The sequence below is a fragment of the Vigna umbellata genome, chromosome 1 (assembly GCF_029865625.1).
Source record: "Vigna umbellata cultivar VRB3 chromosome 1, Vumbellata_1.0, whole genome shotgun sequence".
Taxonomy (NCBI): Eukaryota; Viridiplantae; Streptophyta; class Magnoliopsida; order Fabales; family Fabaceae; genus Vigna; species Vigna umbellata.
In genome coordinates, this window is record NC_142165.1 from 68,763,038 (window position 1) to 68,781,553 (window position 18,516).

Genomic DNA, 18,516 nt, shown 5'->3' on the forward strand with positions numbered 1-18,516 from the left:
ATTGTTCTGTGAAATAATCATTAAGCCGTTACTGTCCTCAGCTGTAGCCTTCGTATGTCTGATGTCTCTCGTACTATGCTTCGGTATAATTTCTCACGTTAAAACAACAACAATGGTTACAGTAGCTGTATACTGAAAAATAGCGGAAGAGAATTTTCATTTCATCGACTTTGATGGTGAAGAGCTAAAAGTCTTGTAATTGTCAAGAAACTGTCCTTGTGGAACTTGCTACTTTCATGTTGCTTTAATAGTTATTACAAATTACAATAATATAATTACTGCTACTGCTACATTTCTTCAGCTTTATGAACTGAAATTTGAGAGGATCACTCAAGAGGAGATAGGAGAACCAAAGAGAAAGGAAGACTTAGCATTTTTCCCCTCACTGTTCATTGTATTAAGAAGCAGACGAAAAACTTAGTGTTGTCTGCGATATTCTGTTAGTTAATAAGAAATTATAACTTCACTATCCATACCAAAGGGCTCAAGAGCTAAACTATTTTTTCTCTAACAGTAACCTGACGCAGCCGCAAGGTTAGCAGGGGATTCTTCTAGCTGAAAGGCGGACGGCAACAATTACCTTAACGGCATTGAAGAAAAACTTGGCGTAACAATTACTTTTATTATTTGGAAGACAACATTGGATAAGGAAAAATGAAAGAACCTTGGTATTTAGAAAACTGAAAGGTGTCAGTCCGTAACGTACTAAATAAATGTCATCTCAATTTTTCTTAAACAAAGTTATAATTTACTCCAATTGAATACAAGAATTTAGCGATTACCTCCCAGCTGCCAACAAACAATGTTATCAAGATAAAGTACACAAGACTTCCTCAAATTGACCTCTTACAAACATGGGTGGCAAGGACCCTAATTTGCTTGAGAATAGAGTCATACAGATACTAAAAGATGAAACATCACAAAGAATTAGAAAACAAATTAATGTACAATGAAATCAATGATGCTATTTAAAGGTGATTTGTCACCAGGTTCATAAGATACATTGTGATCGCTGAAACAAGTTCTTCAATTCTAGGCAAGATATCGGTACAATCTTCTGTCACTACCATCCCTCTCCAAAAAGTCCCTCTCAATGAGAGACTCAATCCGTTTCTTCACCTCTGTTGGATTTGCCAGGAAACGTGATTGCAACTGCTTCGTGACCTCGGCTATAAGATTGTTATGATCCAGTTGCTTCCTCGATTTCATGATCCTCACTATTGCTGCTTCAATCTGGGGCTTCCGGTCTTCCTCCACTCTCTGTCGGGTTTCCTGTTTCTCCGGTTCGGATTCCTTTTGTGCAACTACAGTTCCTATTTTTACCTTGTACAGTTTGCTGCTGAACTTATCATTAACAAAGAAAGCATCATCCTCAACAATTTCTTTACCCATTGGTTCCTTTCTAAGAACATTTCTTCCCTTGACTAAAGCCAATGATTGCAGGCATCTCTTAAGATCTGAAGCAGGAATCTCAGTTGCTTGCTCAATCTCCTTGTAGCTAAGTCTATCAGCATTATTGAACAGCATGAGAACACACATTTGATATGTAGAAACATTTAACTCATGTTTCTGGCCCTTCCCAAAGGTTGCTTTTAAGTCTGCTGTGCCCATATTAGTTTGCCAAGACAATCTCCTGCCAGTATGCGTACCAAGGTAATATGACCGAAACTTCTCACACAAAGCAGACATTTCTGCTGGCAGGTTGCACGTGACACTAGACTGAGTTGGCCAAGACCCTGTTGTAAGAACCTGAACAGTGAGCGTAGGGCCATCACTTAGCTCAGGGTGGCAGCCATAAAAGCCCTGCATCGTGTCCTGGGAGGTTTTCATGTCTGTAAACATTCCCTCTAGTTTAGATGTAAACTGGTAACCACACTCTGTCTTGAGCTTAACTATGAGACTCCTCTCTGCATCATCAGAGACTGTTTTTCCAGACAAAAGCCGTTTAGCCAAATGCTGTTTGTAATACTTCTCAAATACATCTTTTTCTTGGAGATATCGGAATAGCATCATCACCTTGTCAAGAGTAACTTCTACATCATCCTCACTAACCCCTTTTAGACCTTTCCGGAGTTTATCATCTACAAATAGTGAAATAAACTCTGGAGAGCGAGGATTCAAGTTGATGAAATATTCAAAAGAGGAATTCAAAGCATTCTGGAAAGACTTGTCATTGTTAAATGCCAAGTTTATAATCTTGTCATATTTATCTTTCTCATCTAAGAGCCTTTGCACATATTCAACTGGATCCTTCAATCTTTCAGGATCAGTAACAAGCTGTTTACCAGACTCTCGCATATGTGAAGTCATCACCTCTCTTACTTTTGAAAGACCATCAGTAACACGACGGAACAAGTTATACATTCTACTTAAATCTTCGTATTTATCATCACAAAGCATGTGCACTAAGCCAGAATTCTCCATGTGGATTAATCTTAGCATGTGATTTTCAATCATCTCCTTCTCCACCACATTAGTAATCTTCTTTTCTGTTCTGGAATCCAAGTAGTGGCTCACTCTTTCCATTTCCTCATTCAGACGCCTCTCAGCTTTTTTCAGATAATCGCCACAATCACAACACTCAATGAATTTTTGGGATTCCACCCGGTAAAACTCGGCTGAAACTTGGAGAAAATGAGTCTCAAACTCTTGCCCATAAACAGAAGGGCCTAAATCCATTAACATTTTTGTTATATTTCTCATAATTCCTCTATCAATAACTTCAGCAGTGCGTTCACTATGTACTAATTCCAGAAGTGTATTCAATAGCCGAGTCCTGATCTGGCTGGAATAAATGACATTTTCTTTCCACAGGTTCAGCCCAAGTTCATGAACGGGAGTCTTCTGGGTGCTTGGAATGTAAGTCCTATCCATGTACATCAGTATGTCTCTAATCATTTGTAATGCTTTATTATGATCATTCCATTTCCTGTTCAGCTCTTCCAGAAAAGATCCTCCTTGAGCAGCTTCAACAGATTGAGCAATATCTTTGAGATGTCCAGTCATTGTTGCAACCAGCCCTGAATAGAGCTTTTCACCAAATTTGTGAAGCACCATGTTGTACGCATTTCTGAATCCACACAAATAGAAGGAGAAAAATTAGAAACATATATTTTCCCTTGAGTAAAGAAAAATAAGCATAAGATCCTTTAATGTGTACATGCAGGTAATCCTAATGCATGAGACTTCCCCCTAGTGGGGTCTAGGGAGTACAAATGTACACAGCCTTACCTCCATAAGCAAAGTGGCTATTATCATGATTTGAACCAATAACCTCTAGGTCACAAGGCAACAACCTTACCGTTAGGTCAAGGTTTTCCCTCTTAATGTGTTTGTCTATAAGAAAATTTCACAAACCAAATTCATGTTTATGCCAAAAATAATTTATCCATTTGGTATTATCAAAGTAATCATGGAGAGATAGTAAAGGAAGTTTGGCTATAAACTTCAACAAGATATTATAAATTAATGAATATCAATATAGATCTCCACAACAACAGTTTCCTTGTGTGGTAGACTCAACTAGTGTTTTGAGAGGAAAAACAATAAATGAATGAAGAAATTTAGGGCCAAATACACCCAAATGTTGTTCAGTACTCTTGATCAACGAAATCAGAAATACAAGCAAAGTGAATTCAAGAGACTTAGTCTCATTGGCTCCCCAGATCCTAGCCTTACATTTCCTCCCTTACATACACTATTTTGACTGTTAAACTCCCATCAGTACTCTCTCGCCCCTAAAACTTTCACCTTCTCCTCAAGGGGGAAAAGATGGAAATGTTGTCCAGATAATGTGACACAAGTGTCTTGGACATCCCAACTCAAACGTAGTTCATGACATGCTAAAATATGATTTTCTTGAAAATAAACACACCTTCTGATCCTGGTGTGAAGCCCTTTCCACTACAGTTCATCCCACTAACAAATAGCCATCTCCACCAATAGGTAATAAGTCCCACTTCACTCAATTATCTGATCACCAGCCTAAATACTTCACTCTACGTATCTTTTGGTTGTGCCTTTCATTGATACAAGCTCATCAAAAGTTAGATGGTAGGCTTATCTTTGTCACTATCACTATCTCTCTCTTCTTTACACACTAATAGTAAGTTTATGCAAACCCCACAACAGTTCCATTTTTAAGCGGTTTGGCAAACCGCACAATAAATATCTCACTGGTACCTCAAAGTGTGGTTCAATTTTTCCAACTCCAAGCACATAGTGATGCTGATTGGGATGGCTGTCCAGGTCCAAGGAAATCTACCACTAGTTGGTGCATGTTCCGAGGAAATGCTTCTATTTCATGCAAAATTGTTACAATGGGTCTTAAATAGGTTTTATTGAAAAAGTGTTGTGTTGTACATATCTTTGTACCTTGGACTCTAGATATGTCTTTTCATTTTTACTCTTATGTTACGTACCCGAGTAGGACACATAATAAGACACGATCACAGTAGATAGAAAAGACAATGACTGAATGATAATGAACAGAATTTCTTTCATTGATGGTAATATCTGAATAAACAAAAGTAAACAATAATTGGGAGCATAACCTCCTTCAATTACTTGGGAGCATAACCTCCCTCACAGGACGCATAGCCGCCTGTTAACAAAACTCAATAATCAAAAGCCTAACCCTAACAATAGCCTCTAGCTTTATTTATACTAATTATTTCCCGCTCATCTCATAATAAATATTTCATAGAATATATCTGCATTTAATATAAATATCCCTATATTTAATATAAATATACCCCCGTATATTTCCCTGATATATATCCTTAATTATAAATATCTTATATTAAATATTTCCCAGGAATATATATTTATTTACTCTAATTAACTTATATTGGATATTCTCCTCGAATGTGACTCCCTTTTACTATAATTAGTTCCCGCCCGTCCTAATTGCTGCGACAGTTAGGATGGTAATTCTTCAACCGTTCACCTCAGGTCCTTCACTGCTTCCCACTGCTCGGCTCGAGCTCCCACCATCTTCCGTCGTTCGGCTCGACTCCCCACAACCTACCACCTTTTGGCTTGACCTTTCTCTGCTTCCCCCTTTTCGGCTTGGTCGCTCCCCGTTATCACCGTTCGGCCTGCTCGCTCCCCGTTGTCCATCTTTCGGCCTGATTGCTCCCTGCCTTCCACCGTTCGGCCAGCTCGCTCCCTGTTGTTCCCCGTCCGGCCTGATCGCTCCCCGCCTTCCACTGTTCGGCCTGGTCGTTCCCCGTCTTCCACCATTCGGTGCCCTTCTCCTTTTCTCCTATACCTTCTTCTCTCATATACCTTGTACCCTGACATCTTCCCTCTACTAATTGTATCATAAAACTATCAATATAAATATGAGAACACGAGAGTTGATTCAAGCTCTCTAAAACATACTGCATGTTTTTATTTATCTCAAGTTGGTATCAAAGTGGATCAATCTTGCTCAGCTAGTCTTAGTCTTGTCTGGCAAAGTCTACACCGTTGTCACAATTTTCTCCAACCACCACCAGATCTGAAGTGTCTCTCCAAGCAATGGCCAAATCTGCCAGTTCCGGAGGCTGAATTTGCCCCACATGCAGCTACATGCAAGTTTTTCGTTTAACACTATTAGACACATGATGGCCATGTGCTGCCTTTCCCTCAGGGGAAGAACATTGCACCTCCTCCATATTACTCGTGCTATGCCCTTTGGTTCCCCATTACTAGCTTGGTTGAAGGTCAAATATGTGATAAACTATTTGTTAAAATGGCTACTAAACTTGTCATCTCTTGCTCGGGAACTCCTACCATTACTTTTCAAAAACTGAATGGGAGAAATTATCTCTCTTGGTTTGCCTCAGCTAAACTTTGGTTCCTTTGCCAAGGTTTTCATGATCAACTTGAAAGAGATGGGAGTAATGTACCATCCGATCAAGCTAAATAGTGGAAGAAATTTGATTATCAATATTTACTTTGCCACGACAATTTGTCCAACCAAAATCATTGGATACTCTTACATTGTTCTAAATGTGCAACTTGTTTTGGAAAAAGGCTAAAAATATTTTTGCATCTTTTGTGATGAAATAAAAAATCAATTTGGTCAAGTAATTTAAAGTTTAAGAATTGACAATGTCAGAGAGTATTTTTCCTCTAATTTCTTTACGGTTTTAAGTTCACATGGCATTTTACACTAGTCTATTTGTCCTCACACATCAACAAAATGATATAATAGAAAGTAAAAATAGAAACTTGGTTGAAACTACCTATACCTTATTGCTTTGTGCCAATATATAAGGTTTCCATCATTGGGGCAATGTGGTCTTAACTACTTGTTTTCTTTTTAACATCGTTGTCTTCTTCTCTCAACAATAAGGTTCCTTATTCTATTCTATTTCCAAATGACCCTCTCTTTCATATTTCCCTAATGTGTTAGGTTGTGTATGTTTTGTTCATGATATACCTCAAGGGTCGGATAAACTCTCTACCAATGCTATTAAATGTGTCTTCTTGGGTTATTATTGGTTCATAAAGGGTATCATTGTCACTCTCCTAAAACCAAGAAGTCGTAAATGTCTATCAATGTTACCTTTTTTGAAAAGACTCCTTTCTTCCCTCCATTTGTCCAAGATGTTCATTTTGTCCAACAAGTCCTCCCTATATATGATTAGTTGAGTAATTTGTTTCTCATGCTCCTAACAGCCCAAACCCTATTCAGAATCCATGTAAATCATCATCACCTTCTCTTATTATCTACAAAATGCAGGACCCAAATGACAAATCCAATGCTTTAATGGATAGTCCTATGGACCCAAATAAAACATTAATTGCATAATAAGGTGAATCTTTCTCTGATCTAGAAAGATATAGAAGACTAATTGGGAAACTTATTTATCTTACTATTACTAGACTTAATTTCTCTTTTTCTAGTGGTGTTGTTAGTCAGTTCATGCAAGATCATTATACTGATCATTGGAATGCTACCATCTGTATCCTAAGATACCTCAAAAAAAAGCTTCTGAACAAAGTTTGCTATATGAAGATAAAGGAAATACTCAAGTCTCTAGGTGCTTAGATGTTGATTGGGCAGGATCCCCAATGAACAGATGCTCTACTAAATGATATTGTGTTTTACTTGAAGAAAATATCATTTCCTGGAAAAGCAAGAAACAAACTGCAATTGTCCAATCAAATGTCGTTCTTCAGGCAGGCAGAGCCCATAATCCCACTATATCCAGCACCTGAAATTAGTCATAAGACCTGTGGCTAAGTATCTAATTTCTGCATTTAGCCACAGAACGCCATCAGTATGGGCTAGCCTCTAAATATACCACCTTCTTCCAATTGTGCAAACCTCGTACACTTGTTTATCTGTTTTTTCATATGCTCCTGGGCCATAGCCAAAAACTATTGAGCAACTAATCCAAAAATTTTCAGTGCTTAAAGCAATGATGGAAAAGTGGGTCATATATAGCTGCTGATCCCCAACACAAGGATTCATAATTATGTAATAGCTTCATGACGCAAAATAAAAGGATGAACTACAAGAACAATTAATTCCAACACCAGTCACATATAGCTGCTGATCCTCAACACCAAAAGATTGTGCAGCAAATTGACTTTCTTGGCGATTTAATTAAGTTACCTTCAATTATATAGTTCATCATCGACTCAGTAGCCATGAAAAACCCAAAAAAATGCTAGCAAACCCAAAAAACATGATAGGATTTGTTTTCGTACTCACCCACTGGAACAATCCAAACACCTCAAATCCTACAAGTTGTTCCCCTATATCATATTCCGAACCTTATTCAGATCAAGATAAGACAACTACATAATCGATGGCGCACAGCCAAACAGATGCTTATCACGCATAAACAAGATTTGTTTTGGGGAACCGAATATTAGAAGTAATCATAAGAAAAATGAAAAAGGGGAACCTGTAAAGCTCTTCAAAACTGAGACCACTGGCGTTGTGGTTGTAAATCTCGTGAATCGCATGTTCCAGAATCTTCCATGTCTTGTCGGCGTATTTGGGATCCATCACCACGCGATGCTTAAACGCCTCTATCTGGAAATTTCTCTTCTTCTGGTTACTCATTTTCAGCTTCTAATCCCAATCTCAATACCCACAACCAAAAATCAAAGCTTTCTTCGGACCCAAATTCCAAAACCGCCCCAGATTAGAGAAAAACGCTAGATTGGTGTGATTGCCGTAAAGATTGAGGTGAAAGATTAAAACATATTTCGTTTTATATAGGAAATTTGGCGCGCTGGTAAATCATTGTGGAAATTAGAGAATTGGGTTAACATGAAATTTGATTTGAAACACTTGGAGCCGATGAATGGGTTGCGATTAATTTAGAGTAATTTCTGTTTTTTCTTGATTTCTGTTTTTTCTTGTTTGCTTTCTCAAAGGAAGAGAGGATGACGATGATACGGCTGCTTTCTGTTTTTCTTCAAGTTTGGTTTCAAGGCTACGAATCGTTTCGTTTCGAAGTTTCACGTTTCGTAGTTGAATTATTTCAGCGCCTCTTTATTATAATAATAATTGCAATGTTGATGAACAGTGCACACTATTTTATGTTTTAATTATTAGCGTATTTAGAAAAGGATTTGAGACATCTAACTCTTAACAGATGCATTTAACTTTATAAAATAAGGTGCTTCCTTTAAAAATAAATTACTAGTTGAAATAAAATATGCATGAGAATAAATGAAAAATAGGAATAAATAGTTGTTTAGTAATTTAAATTATTCTTTAACCAGAAAAACACCTGTGTGTTTATTTTTTAGATAATCAAAAATAATAAAATTATTGTTATTGTTATTATTAATATTATAAAAATAAATATAAATAATTTTTAAAATTTTATTGAGATAAATTTTATTTATTTTGCAGATAAATTTTCAATTAAAAATAATTGTTAAATTTAAAAGGATGGTAAAAATAATCACTTAAAATAAAAAGAAAACTAATTAAATTGTAAAATTAGTAAAAAAATAATTTTAATTTTAAAAATATTTGTTTAAAAGCTAGAATTGAAAAATAAATATGTATAGAAAAAAGAAAAATCTTCTTAATATATAGATATAGATTAAATTTAAACATATTTTTAGATTTATTATCGGTTTAAAGCCCGGGTGAATGTATTCCTTCCAATTGTTCTTTCCATTAGGAAAGCCTATGTAGCAAGCAACTCAATGGCAACTTTAGGTAACCTTCCAAAATGCATAACTTACTGGTTTCAGAAATTTTCGTTAATATTATATTTCTATTTTTCTATGTACATTATTTATCTATATTTTTTCTATCATTAATCCAATCCTTGAAAAATAATAAATACGTATTAAAAAGCAAAAATATAAAAAAGAATAAATCATTTGCAAGTTTTATGAGCAAGTAACCAAATCCTTATACATTACAGAAAACTTCTATATTTAAATTGGTTCGCTTGAAATAATTTCACTGTTGTCAAATTTATACAAGCACGAATCACAACTTACTTTATAATCAAAATGCTAGAGATTGGGGTCCATAAAAAAAAAAAAGAAAATCGAGATATCTCACTTGAACTTGGAAAATAAACACAAGGGAAAATATTAAAGACTTCAATCACTTATGTTTTCGTTCTTATACACCAAAAGTGATTTAATGGTCAATTTTATTTCTTTAATGACTTCAAGAATAACATCTAACTAGTAATAGAGAACTACACTCTACAGCAGAAACAAGGGTTTGCATGACTTTTTCTATGTAATCACTTGATCATTTATAGTGTTTCTTTCTAGCCAGCTTTGGTCTCTTCTGATACCTGAAAAGGCAAAAAAGAAACGAACCACCATTTAGTTGCTAATAACTTATCTATGACATTGCATGCACAACATCAAAGTGTAATACAAAGTTTTATGGTCATAATTGTTGTTGCATTGTAAATAAAGTCTTTATAACTAGTTTATATGTTTAAACATATTTTAGTTTAGAAGACATGCAAATTTTGATATTACTCCTAAATGAGCTGGGAGGCAACTTTCAAATATGTTTTAAGGATGTCTTTTTCTCCTCTTGCAATTTTTTTAAACTACCGAAGGATCATATATAATCTAATCCATTTAATTACGTTGTAGAAACAACACCAAATGTAACATAAACTTCAATATAATCGGTTTAATTCGTACATTAAATGTTTTTTTAACATGAAATAGCTTGCAACTCTCATTAGAGGAAAGAATAACAATCATTTTATGCTTTAAGAGTGTAACTAAATACTTTTAATATTGTAGCAAATGGGCAGTTTTCCTCTTGAAATAACATGGATATGGGCAGTTAACTCATGGATTTTCTATGTTCTTGAAATAACATGGATATGGGCAGTTTTCCTCTTGCATAGAGGTCACTTTCATAAAAAAAAGGATATTTTATAAAATAAAAAGGAAAGGATTACATCATTAAGAAGCCAGAAAAAGAAATGTAAGGTTAAGATAATTCAAAGACAAGTGTAATTAGAGAAAAAAAATTGAATCAGTGAAAGAAAGATGGTTTCTTGAGATGGGAACGAAACTTTTTAACTTCTATAGTCCAGGGTGGTTCTATGTTTGATCAAGATATTTTGGTGCTTGCAATAGGTAAGAAGCCGGAAACTCTGAAGCTTAGATTGTAGACTTTGTTTGAACTATCCATGTTCCCAAATCGAAATTAATTTAGTACATATGAAGAAAGAGCTACCGATAATATTTTGATGGGCAATGATAATCCTTACAAATGGGCATTGGGTCTATCAAAATACACATGGAAATAATGTAGTGAGAACATTGTCTCATATTCATCATATACCAAACTGAAGGAGAACTTGATTTCAGTGGCTAAACTAGATACACTACATGCTCGAGAGTTTCACTTGGAGTGTCAAACGTGGTGTGATGCGAGTAGAAGAAAAGAGAAGTTATATGGTAACGTTGAAGGACAAGATAGATCATTTTCCACTCTGATAGACTCCACATAATTAGGATGAAAGTGTGTGTAAGTGTGGTTTAATTGTAACCAACCAATGGGGTTATATAGTTTTGTGAGGATTGCATTTAAAACATGTAGCATAATTATGAAAGTAATGTATAATACATGTTGAACTATGTTCGATATGTTGGGTTTATCAAGATGAGGCTTTTTTGGGCAAACACCAATGAGATATGAGTCCAACCATATAAGGGATTAACATCACTTTCTATCCAAAACCTTAAGACAATGGGTTAATGAGTTTTTCACTTTTATATAGTGCTCAACTTTCTCATTTCTATCCAATGTGGGACTTGGACTCACACTTGAATTCCCAATAATCTCCCTCTCAAGGGTGAGTCCCTTCCACATTGGTACAATCCCCCTCCAGTAAAAGCATTCCCAACCAACCACAACCACGAGTAGTCCTTCGTACCGTCGTTCTGAAACCCTTTTTTAAGAAGACTTTCGATATAGGGACCATTATACTCATTTGAGTCAATCACCAAGACAAACCATCAACTCTAATACTACCGTTGGGTGTATCGAGGAGGAAGTTCACCAAGGAGACACAAACACCATTGAGATTTAAGCCCAACCATATAAGGGATTAACACCATTCTCTACCCAAAATCTTAAGACAATGGGTTAATGGGTCTTTCAGCTTTATATAATGCTCTACTTTTTCATTTTTATCCAATGTGGGACTTGCACTCACACTTGGATTCCTAACATGATAAAACACTATCTAAATACAAAAAGAATTTGAGCATAAATTCTCTTTAAGAAGGAAGGTATCGTAGAAATGTATTTCTTGATCTTATACAAGAAAAACTTGAGGAAGACCCATTGCAATTCAAATGACCTATGACAAAGAGCAAACACTTCGAAGAACAATCCTCCTTGAAGTTCATCATACTCCATGAAGATTGAAATTTAAAGGACACGAAAATCATGACTTGGAGCACAATTGTAGAATAATTTTATGCAATTAAAATTATTTGTAATTTTTTAAAAATTTTAACACTTTGTAACTATCGTTGGACAAGTGAATTTGTTAGGTGATGAGTTTTAGTCTATTTTTGAATTTTCAAGTTATTTTTGGACTTAATGTCTTTCGATTTTCTTTTAGGGTTTCTTAGATAGCTTAAACATTTGTGCCTAAATATAGGGCACCAAATACATTTGTAGACACCTTGAATGATCATTATATGAAAATTGGTTTTTCATTGAGAGATGATTCTCTTAGCTCTTGGATTAGAACTCTGATTCTTATCAAAGATAGATTTCTTTGTGGTGAATTTTTCTTGACTTATCAATCTAATACATAGTAGCATCTTCAACTCTGATTCTTATCAAAGATGACTATTTTTGTGGCGAATTTTTATTGACTTATCAATATGCTAGAATGTGAGATCTTCATCTTTGTATTATTTCGCGTTTTTATCTGATTTATTTTTTGTTTGTGTCTCATGAGATTTAAACTCAGAATGATTATGCTCTTTCTTGGATATGATCGTATCATTTTACGTTAGAGCGTATCATCTTATATCTTGATTGTATCAATGCTCATTCTGATTGTTGGGTCCTTTGAGATTTCCTTCATTAGAAGACACAAGGTACTTTCTCTCTATTGATGATTATTCAAGGATGACTTTGACATTAATGAAGAAGGAATTTGAAGCTTTCAGTAATTCCAATCATTTGTATGCTCTTATTTTTAACCATGACAATGGGGCTAGATATCCAAGAACAAACAATAGGTTAGACTTTTACTTTAAAGAGTTTAATAAATTTGGTAAAGATAAAATTGTTGTAAGGCCATATTTTGTTCTTCATACTCCATAGTAGAATGGGAACTCTGAAAATGTGAACGTAACCTTATTTGAGAGAGTAAGGCTATGTTATCTTGGTCTAAGTTAAATAGTAGTTATTGGACTAAAGTGGTTTGCACAACATGATTCCTAGCCATTCTTCATCCATAACTAATGGATTCAAGACTCCATTTGAGGTGTTGCCTTATAAGTGAAAATGTTAATTCTTACGATTATCTAAGCCTAATTTCTATGACAAAATCAGCTCCTCTATAACTTATAACTTGCTTAAATCCGCACTTTTATCTTGTTTTTGTGTATATTTATGTTTTGGGCTACACTAAGTAAATAATACTAGAATCCCTTTTTTTTCAATTTTATGTTAGGAAGAACCTCTACCAAACCGAAGAGCTTGGAAACCCAAAGAAGCAAGAAGAAATATAAAAAAGGGAGATCTTTAAGTCTAGGGGCATTGGGCGTCACCTCCTTGTCGTTGGGAGAACTCACTTCACAGAGTAACTCTAGTGATTTTGAAGATCTTCACTAGGCGATAGGCATTGTGCAATAGGTGACGAGATGCTGTCATGGCATGTTTTGCCCTATTTCTTCTGGTTTCAGAGGGGAGAAGGGTCTTTGGTGGTTTGGAGCCATGATTACACTATTAAGAGCACTAGGAGGGGTGTTAGGGCTTGTGGGAACACTCTCTTCTTCCTCTTGGTTTCTCCATCTTCTTCCATGGTCATTTTGTAAGCTTAAGGCTCTCCATGGAAATGGAGAGTCAAACCCATCTTGTTGGGGGTAGATGTAGCTCTTGAACTCTCTTGTATCTTGTGAATGCTTTAATTATATATATGTCTCTTCTATTAAATGCTAATTTCTTGTTTCTACTCTTAATGTTTGCTTGAAATGGAAACCTAGAGAAGCATGGAGAAACACAAAAATAAAATGAGTTCTTCAAGTCCAGGGGCATCAGGCACCACTTTCTTGTCATTAGGTGAGCCACCCCTAGGCCCCCACATCTTGTCTCTGGGCGAGCTTACTTCACAGAGCAACTTTAGTGTTTTTGAAGACCTTCATTGGGCGACAGACACTGTATGCTGGGCAATGAGATGCTGACATGACAAGTTTTACCCTATTTCTCCTAGTTTCACGAGGAGAGAAAAGTATTTGATGCTTATATGCCTCTTCTATTAAATGCTAATTTATTGTTTCTACTCTTAATGTTTGCTTGAAATGGAAACCTAGAGAAGCATGAAGAAACACAAAAATAAAATGAGTTCTTCAAGTCCAGGGGCACTGGGCACCACTTTCTTGTCGTTAAGCGAGCCACCCCTGGGCTCCCACATCTTGTCGCTGGGCGAGCTCACTTCACAGAGCAACTTTACTGTTTTTGAAGACCTTCACTAAGCGACAGACAATGTATGTTGGGCAATGAGATACTGACATGACAATTTTTACCCTATTTCTCTTGGTTTCACGAGGAGAGAAAAGTATTTGGTGCTTTGGAGGCACGATTTCATTATGAGAAAAGCTAGGAGGGGTGTTAGGGCTTGTGGGAACACTTCCTTCTTCCTCTTGGTTTCTCCATCTTCTTCCATGGCCATTTTGTTCTCCATAGAAATGGAGAGTCAAACCCGTCTTGTTGGGGATAGATGTAGCTATTGAACTCTCTTGTATCTTGTGAATGCTTTAATTATATATATGCCTCTTCCATTAAATGTTAATTTCTTTTTTCTACTCTTAATGCTTGCTTGAAATGGCAACCCGAGAAGTAAAAAGAAACTCTAGTGGTTTGAAGAACTTCACTGGGAGACATGCACTATACACTAGGCGAGGAGATGCTGACATGGCAAGTTTTGCCCTATTTCTTCTGGTTTTATGAGGGAGAAGAGTCTTTGGTGGTTTAGAGGCGTGATTTTACTATGAGGAGAGCTAGGACGCGTGTTAGGGCTTGTGGAAACACTCCCTTCTTCCTCTTGGTTTCTCTATCTTCTTCCATGACTATTTTGTAAGCTTAAGGCTCTCCATGGTAATGAAGAGCCAAACCCATCTTGTTGGGGGTAGATGTAGCTATTGAACTCTCTTGTATCTTGTGAATGCTTTAATTATATCTATGTCTATTCCATTAAATGTTAATTTCTTGTTTCTACTCTTAATGCTTGCTTGAAATTGGGACATTGATAGCTTGATTTGTGGTTCATTAGGTTTTCGGAAGTATCTAATGAATCCTAGGCTTGAAATAAGAGATCTAACGGAGCTTATATCTAGGAATGGAACTTGAGCTTTACGTTGTCTTAAACCTGAAATAACTGAAAAACACTAGAAGGGGGAAAAAGGTAAAGGAAGGGGGGAGGGGGGTTGAATAGTATTTTGGAAAACTTTTTGCGGAAACACGTTTAACAACTTTAGTGATGGTTAGACAGTTTAGACAGGTTGTTAGATGCTTGATTTGTAAATAACTCATATTGTTTGGCCAACACATTGAGCTAGTTTCTTTTGACCTTATGTGATCCTTCATACGTTACAATCAAAGTGTCCCACATTTCCTTTACTCCTTTATAAGGATGAATTTTTCTATATTCCTCTTTAGAGAGCACACATTAATGAGTTATGAGCCCTAGAGTTTAGTAAGTACATGTGTTTTTCCTTATCATCGCATTTGCTTTTTGTGAGTGCCTCTCCCTCTTCATCAAGGGGTAAATAGTTGTTATTCTCGACTATGTCCCACATGTCAATGTGACAAGATTCAAAGAATGCAATTATTCTTTTTTCCAGTAGTCAAACTTATCGTCTTTGAATAAAGGAGGATGATTAACAACATAGCCTTCGTTTTCCATGCTTTAGGATCGTTTCCTCGAGTCTTATTAAGAACTAACCCCGTGAGATTAACTTTGATACTGACTGAAATAACTGGGAAACACTAGAGGGGATTGAATAGTGTTTTGGAAAACTTTTTGTCAAAAGACATTTAACAATTTTAGTGATGGTAATATGAGAGCAAGCATCATCTAGCCGAGAGATAGAGGTAAGAGTCAATAACGAGCATTAGAGGTGGAAGTGAGAGTTTTGGAGTTCGCAAGGGAGAAAGATAGTCCAAGAGGACTAACGGAAGTAGGAAAATAAAGCAAGGGCCAAGGTATGGGGAGTTAACACTGACTTTATATGTTCAATTAATGGATAACAATATTTTTGATGTCTTATATAATGCGTATGTGGGTTTCATGGTTAAAAGGATTTGTTGATAGAATGTAGAATGAAAATTCATTTATTTGAGCACTATCGGGTTGTAATGTCATTCGGTGATTTAAGTTGCATTTTGTTTCTATATTGAAGTGAAAATGAGTTCTGAAATTTGATAACTGGTATGCTTTTTTTTACTTCTCTGACTTGGAATGTTTAGGATTTATTTTTGATTAATTGAAGAAGTCATTTTCGGTGGTCATGTTCTGTTTTCCATTTTAGTAATTATCTATCTAAACTTATTGATTTAAATATCAGGTGTTAACCAGGTACTGATAAGCTTGATCATTGATGTTGCTTTGGTTATCTAGTTATAAGCAAATTAAACTATTATGTATGTGCTAGTTGGGTGATGATAAAAAGGAGATATTGTGAAGAGTAGAATGTGATATAAATGGTTAGATTTTGGGTTGTAATGAACTAGATGATATGAACTATTACATGTATGTGGATAATAGTTGTGGTTAATAACTTGTAACCTTTGTTTATATCAACATGTGTAGGTTTTTATGGTTGTGGATGAACTACAATGCTAATGATGTATGATGTGTAGTAAAATGGGTTCAAATGTTTGCTCGAAAGTTTGAGGATATATCTGCGTAGAGGATAATCTTAGGTTGTTTTAAATCTTGAATTTGCATGTATGTGGTGTTAATTAATTGAATAATGGTTGATAGGCATAAGAAAGAGTATATTCAACGTGAACCTTGTTGTTTTAACTAAACGAGTCATGTTTCTTTGTCTTAATTGAGATGTTCGAACGTATAAAGAATATGTGTCAGCTACCTGTTTGTGAGGAATTATTAATTAACGTAATCTGGTTAGCGCATGTTTCTGAAAGAAAAACTGTTTGGGTGACCTGAAAGATGGTAATATAAACGTGGTTATGTGCAATATGGTCGTTCGAATTGGTTGTATTTGTATGATCCTACTTGGTGCTTTTGTTATGGTCACAGTTGAGCTAATTTATGTTTTCTCTAAACTTTGGGTTACTGTTAAATAAGTTTGGGTGATTATAAACTATATTTTAGAATAGATTTAACTTTGTTGGTATGACAAAAGCATGTTAGTACTGTGAATTGATGTCGACCACATGGTGTGACGTTAGTGAATTGAGACTGTCATTGAATGTGTGTTGTTTTAAACATTGCTATTGTTCGAAATATGAAATGAAAGATAATGCTTATGTGTACAAATTTAATGGTAGAGCTAACGTGATAATGTTTAGCTTGCTACTGTGTACAGTAATATATGTTATTGTCTTGAAGGGGATGTTGTGTTATTCTTTATGTAAATATTGGTTGTTGAACCGTGAAGTGGTATGATAGTAGGCATTGAATTAGTTATGGGTAATGTACTATGATACTTTTAGGGTAATGTTGTCATACATTGATTTTAAATATGCAACAGTCATGATTATTAGATAACAATGTAGATTGCAAAGTCACGTGCGGGTTATGATTTACTTATATGAATGTAATACGAAATTTGGTGTTGTATTAAAACTTGTAGGACGTTGTGTGTTGATTTTTTAATATATAAAGTAATAGGCAGAATATGTTGTGTGCAAGCTTCTCAATGGGTTCATGTGTGGTATAAATGATTATAGACCTTTTGGTTAGCCTTACATGTTATAAGGCTCTTGGATGATGATTGTTGTATGTATACCTTGTTGGTTGACATTAGTGACTGTTGTATAACTAATTGATGTTCTGGAAAGCTTTGGTGTTGATATTGATCTTGTTGAGGATAGACCACATATAGGAAGGTATATGGAGAGAACCATTGGTTAGGAGTGAGAGGTCAATTAGGGAATTGACTTGATTGGATGTGTTAATTTGTTAACTATTTATTAGGTTGTCTTTAACTTTTCATGTTTTCATTGTTAACTTACCCATGCTTTTTGTGTGTGTAACAATGATCGTATAATGTGTGTATTATACGGGGCAAACAATTATGCAGGTATGGAGCATTAACTTGTTGACATGTGAGAATTGGGGGATAAAAGATGAAGGGGTTCTTTTGAAAAAAAAAAGAGAATTTTTATGTTGTAATTGAATCTATTTTTTGAGATTTACGAAACCTTTAGTTCACAGACGAAATGATATGGAGATTTAAGTATTAAGGTATTACTATTACTTTTTTGGTAAAATTTATAAAGTTATTTGTGAAAACTTTCAAATCTTTACGTATATTTGTGACTTGTGGATTTGAGGCGTTACAAGGTTTGTGTTTATAAACTGTCTAGGGTGGTGCTCAACATTAGTTTTGGTGCTTCAGTCGTAGAGGTTCCTTTTTAGATCTTTTTAAATTGCCTTTCATAAGGTTTAAGCAACACCTTTTGGATTCGGGTTGTAAAAATTACATTCCATATCTTTTCAAAAGTTAGTGTTTGAGGTTTCCACTTCATGAGGGTTTACGTAATTGCCTTTGTGGCACTCAACACTATTTCTACATTAGTCACAATTTGCCTAAAATTGAATGATTTTAATTTAATTTCTC

The 18,516-nt window shown here is 35.4% G+C and overlaps 1 protein-coding gene across 1 annotated transcript; it reads right to left on the reverse strand.

Annotated features, from left to right (window-relative positions):
- Nucleotides 1-829: 829 nt before the first annotated feature.
- On the reverse strand, nt 830-8,481 carry LOC124837109 (cullin-3A-like). The gene is made up of 2 exons (XM_047312391.2): nt 7,908-8,481; nt 830-3,070 (listed from the first exon to the last, which is right to left on the reverse strand). Exons 1-2 carry the CDS (start codon nt 8,066-8,068, stop codon nt 1,033-1,035), a joined length of 2,199 nt encoding a protein of 732 aa, XP_047168347.1. The 5' UTR covers nt 8,069-8,481; the 3' UTR covers nt 830-1,032.
- Between the last annotated feature and the right edge of the window lie 10,035 nt (nt 8,482-18,516).

Excerpts from the sequence above, each read along its gene's own strand:
- LOC124837109 (XM_047312391.2), bottom strand. The coding sequence starts at position 8,068 with ATGAGTAACCAGAAGAAGAGAAATTTCCAGATAGAGGCGTTTAAGCAT. Across the intron at positions 3,071-7,907 it reads AGTTTTGAAGAGCTTTACAG|AAATGCGTACAACATGGTGC; the intron begins GTTCCCCTTTTT and ends GTGTGGATTCAG.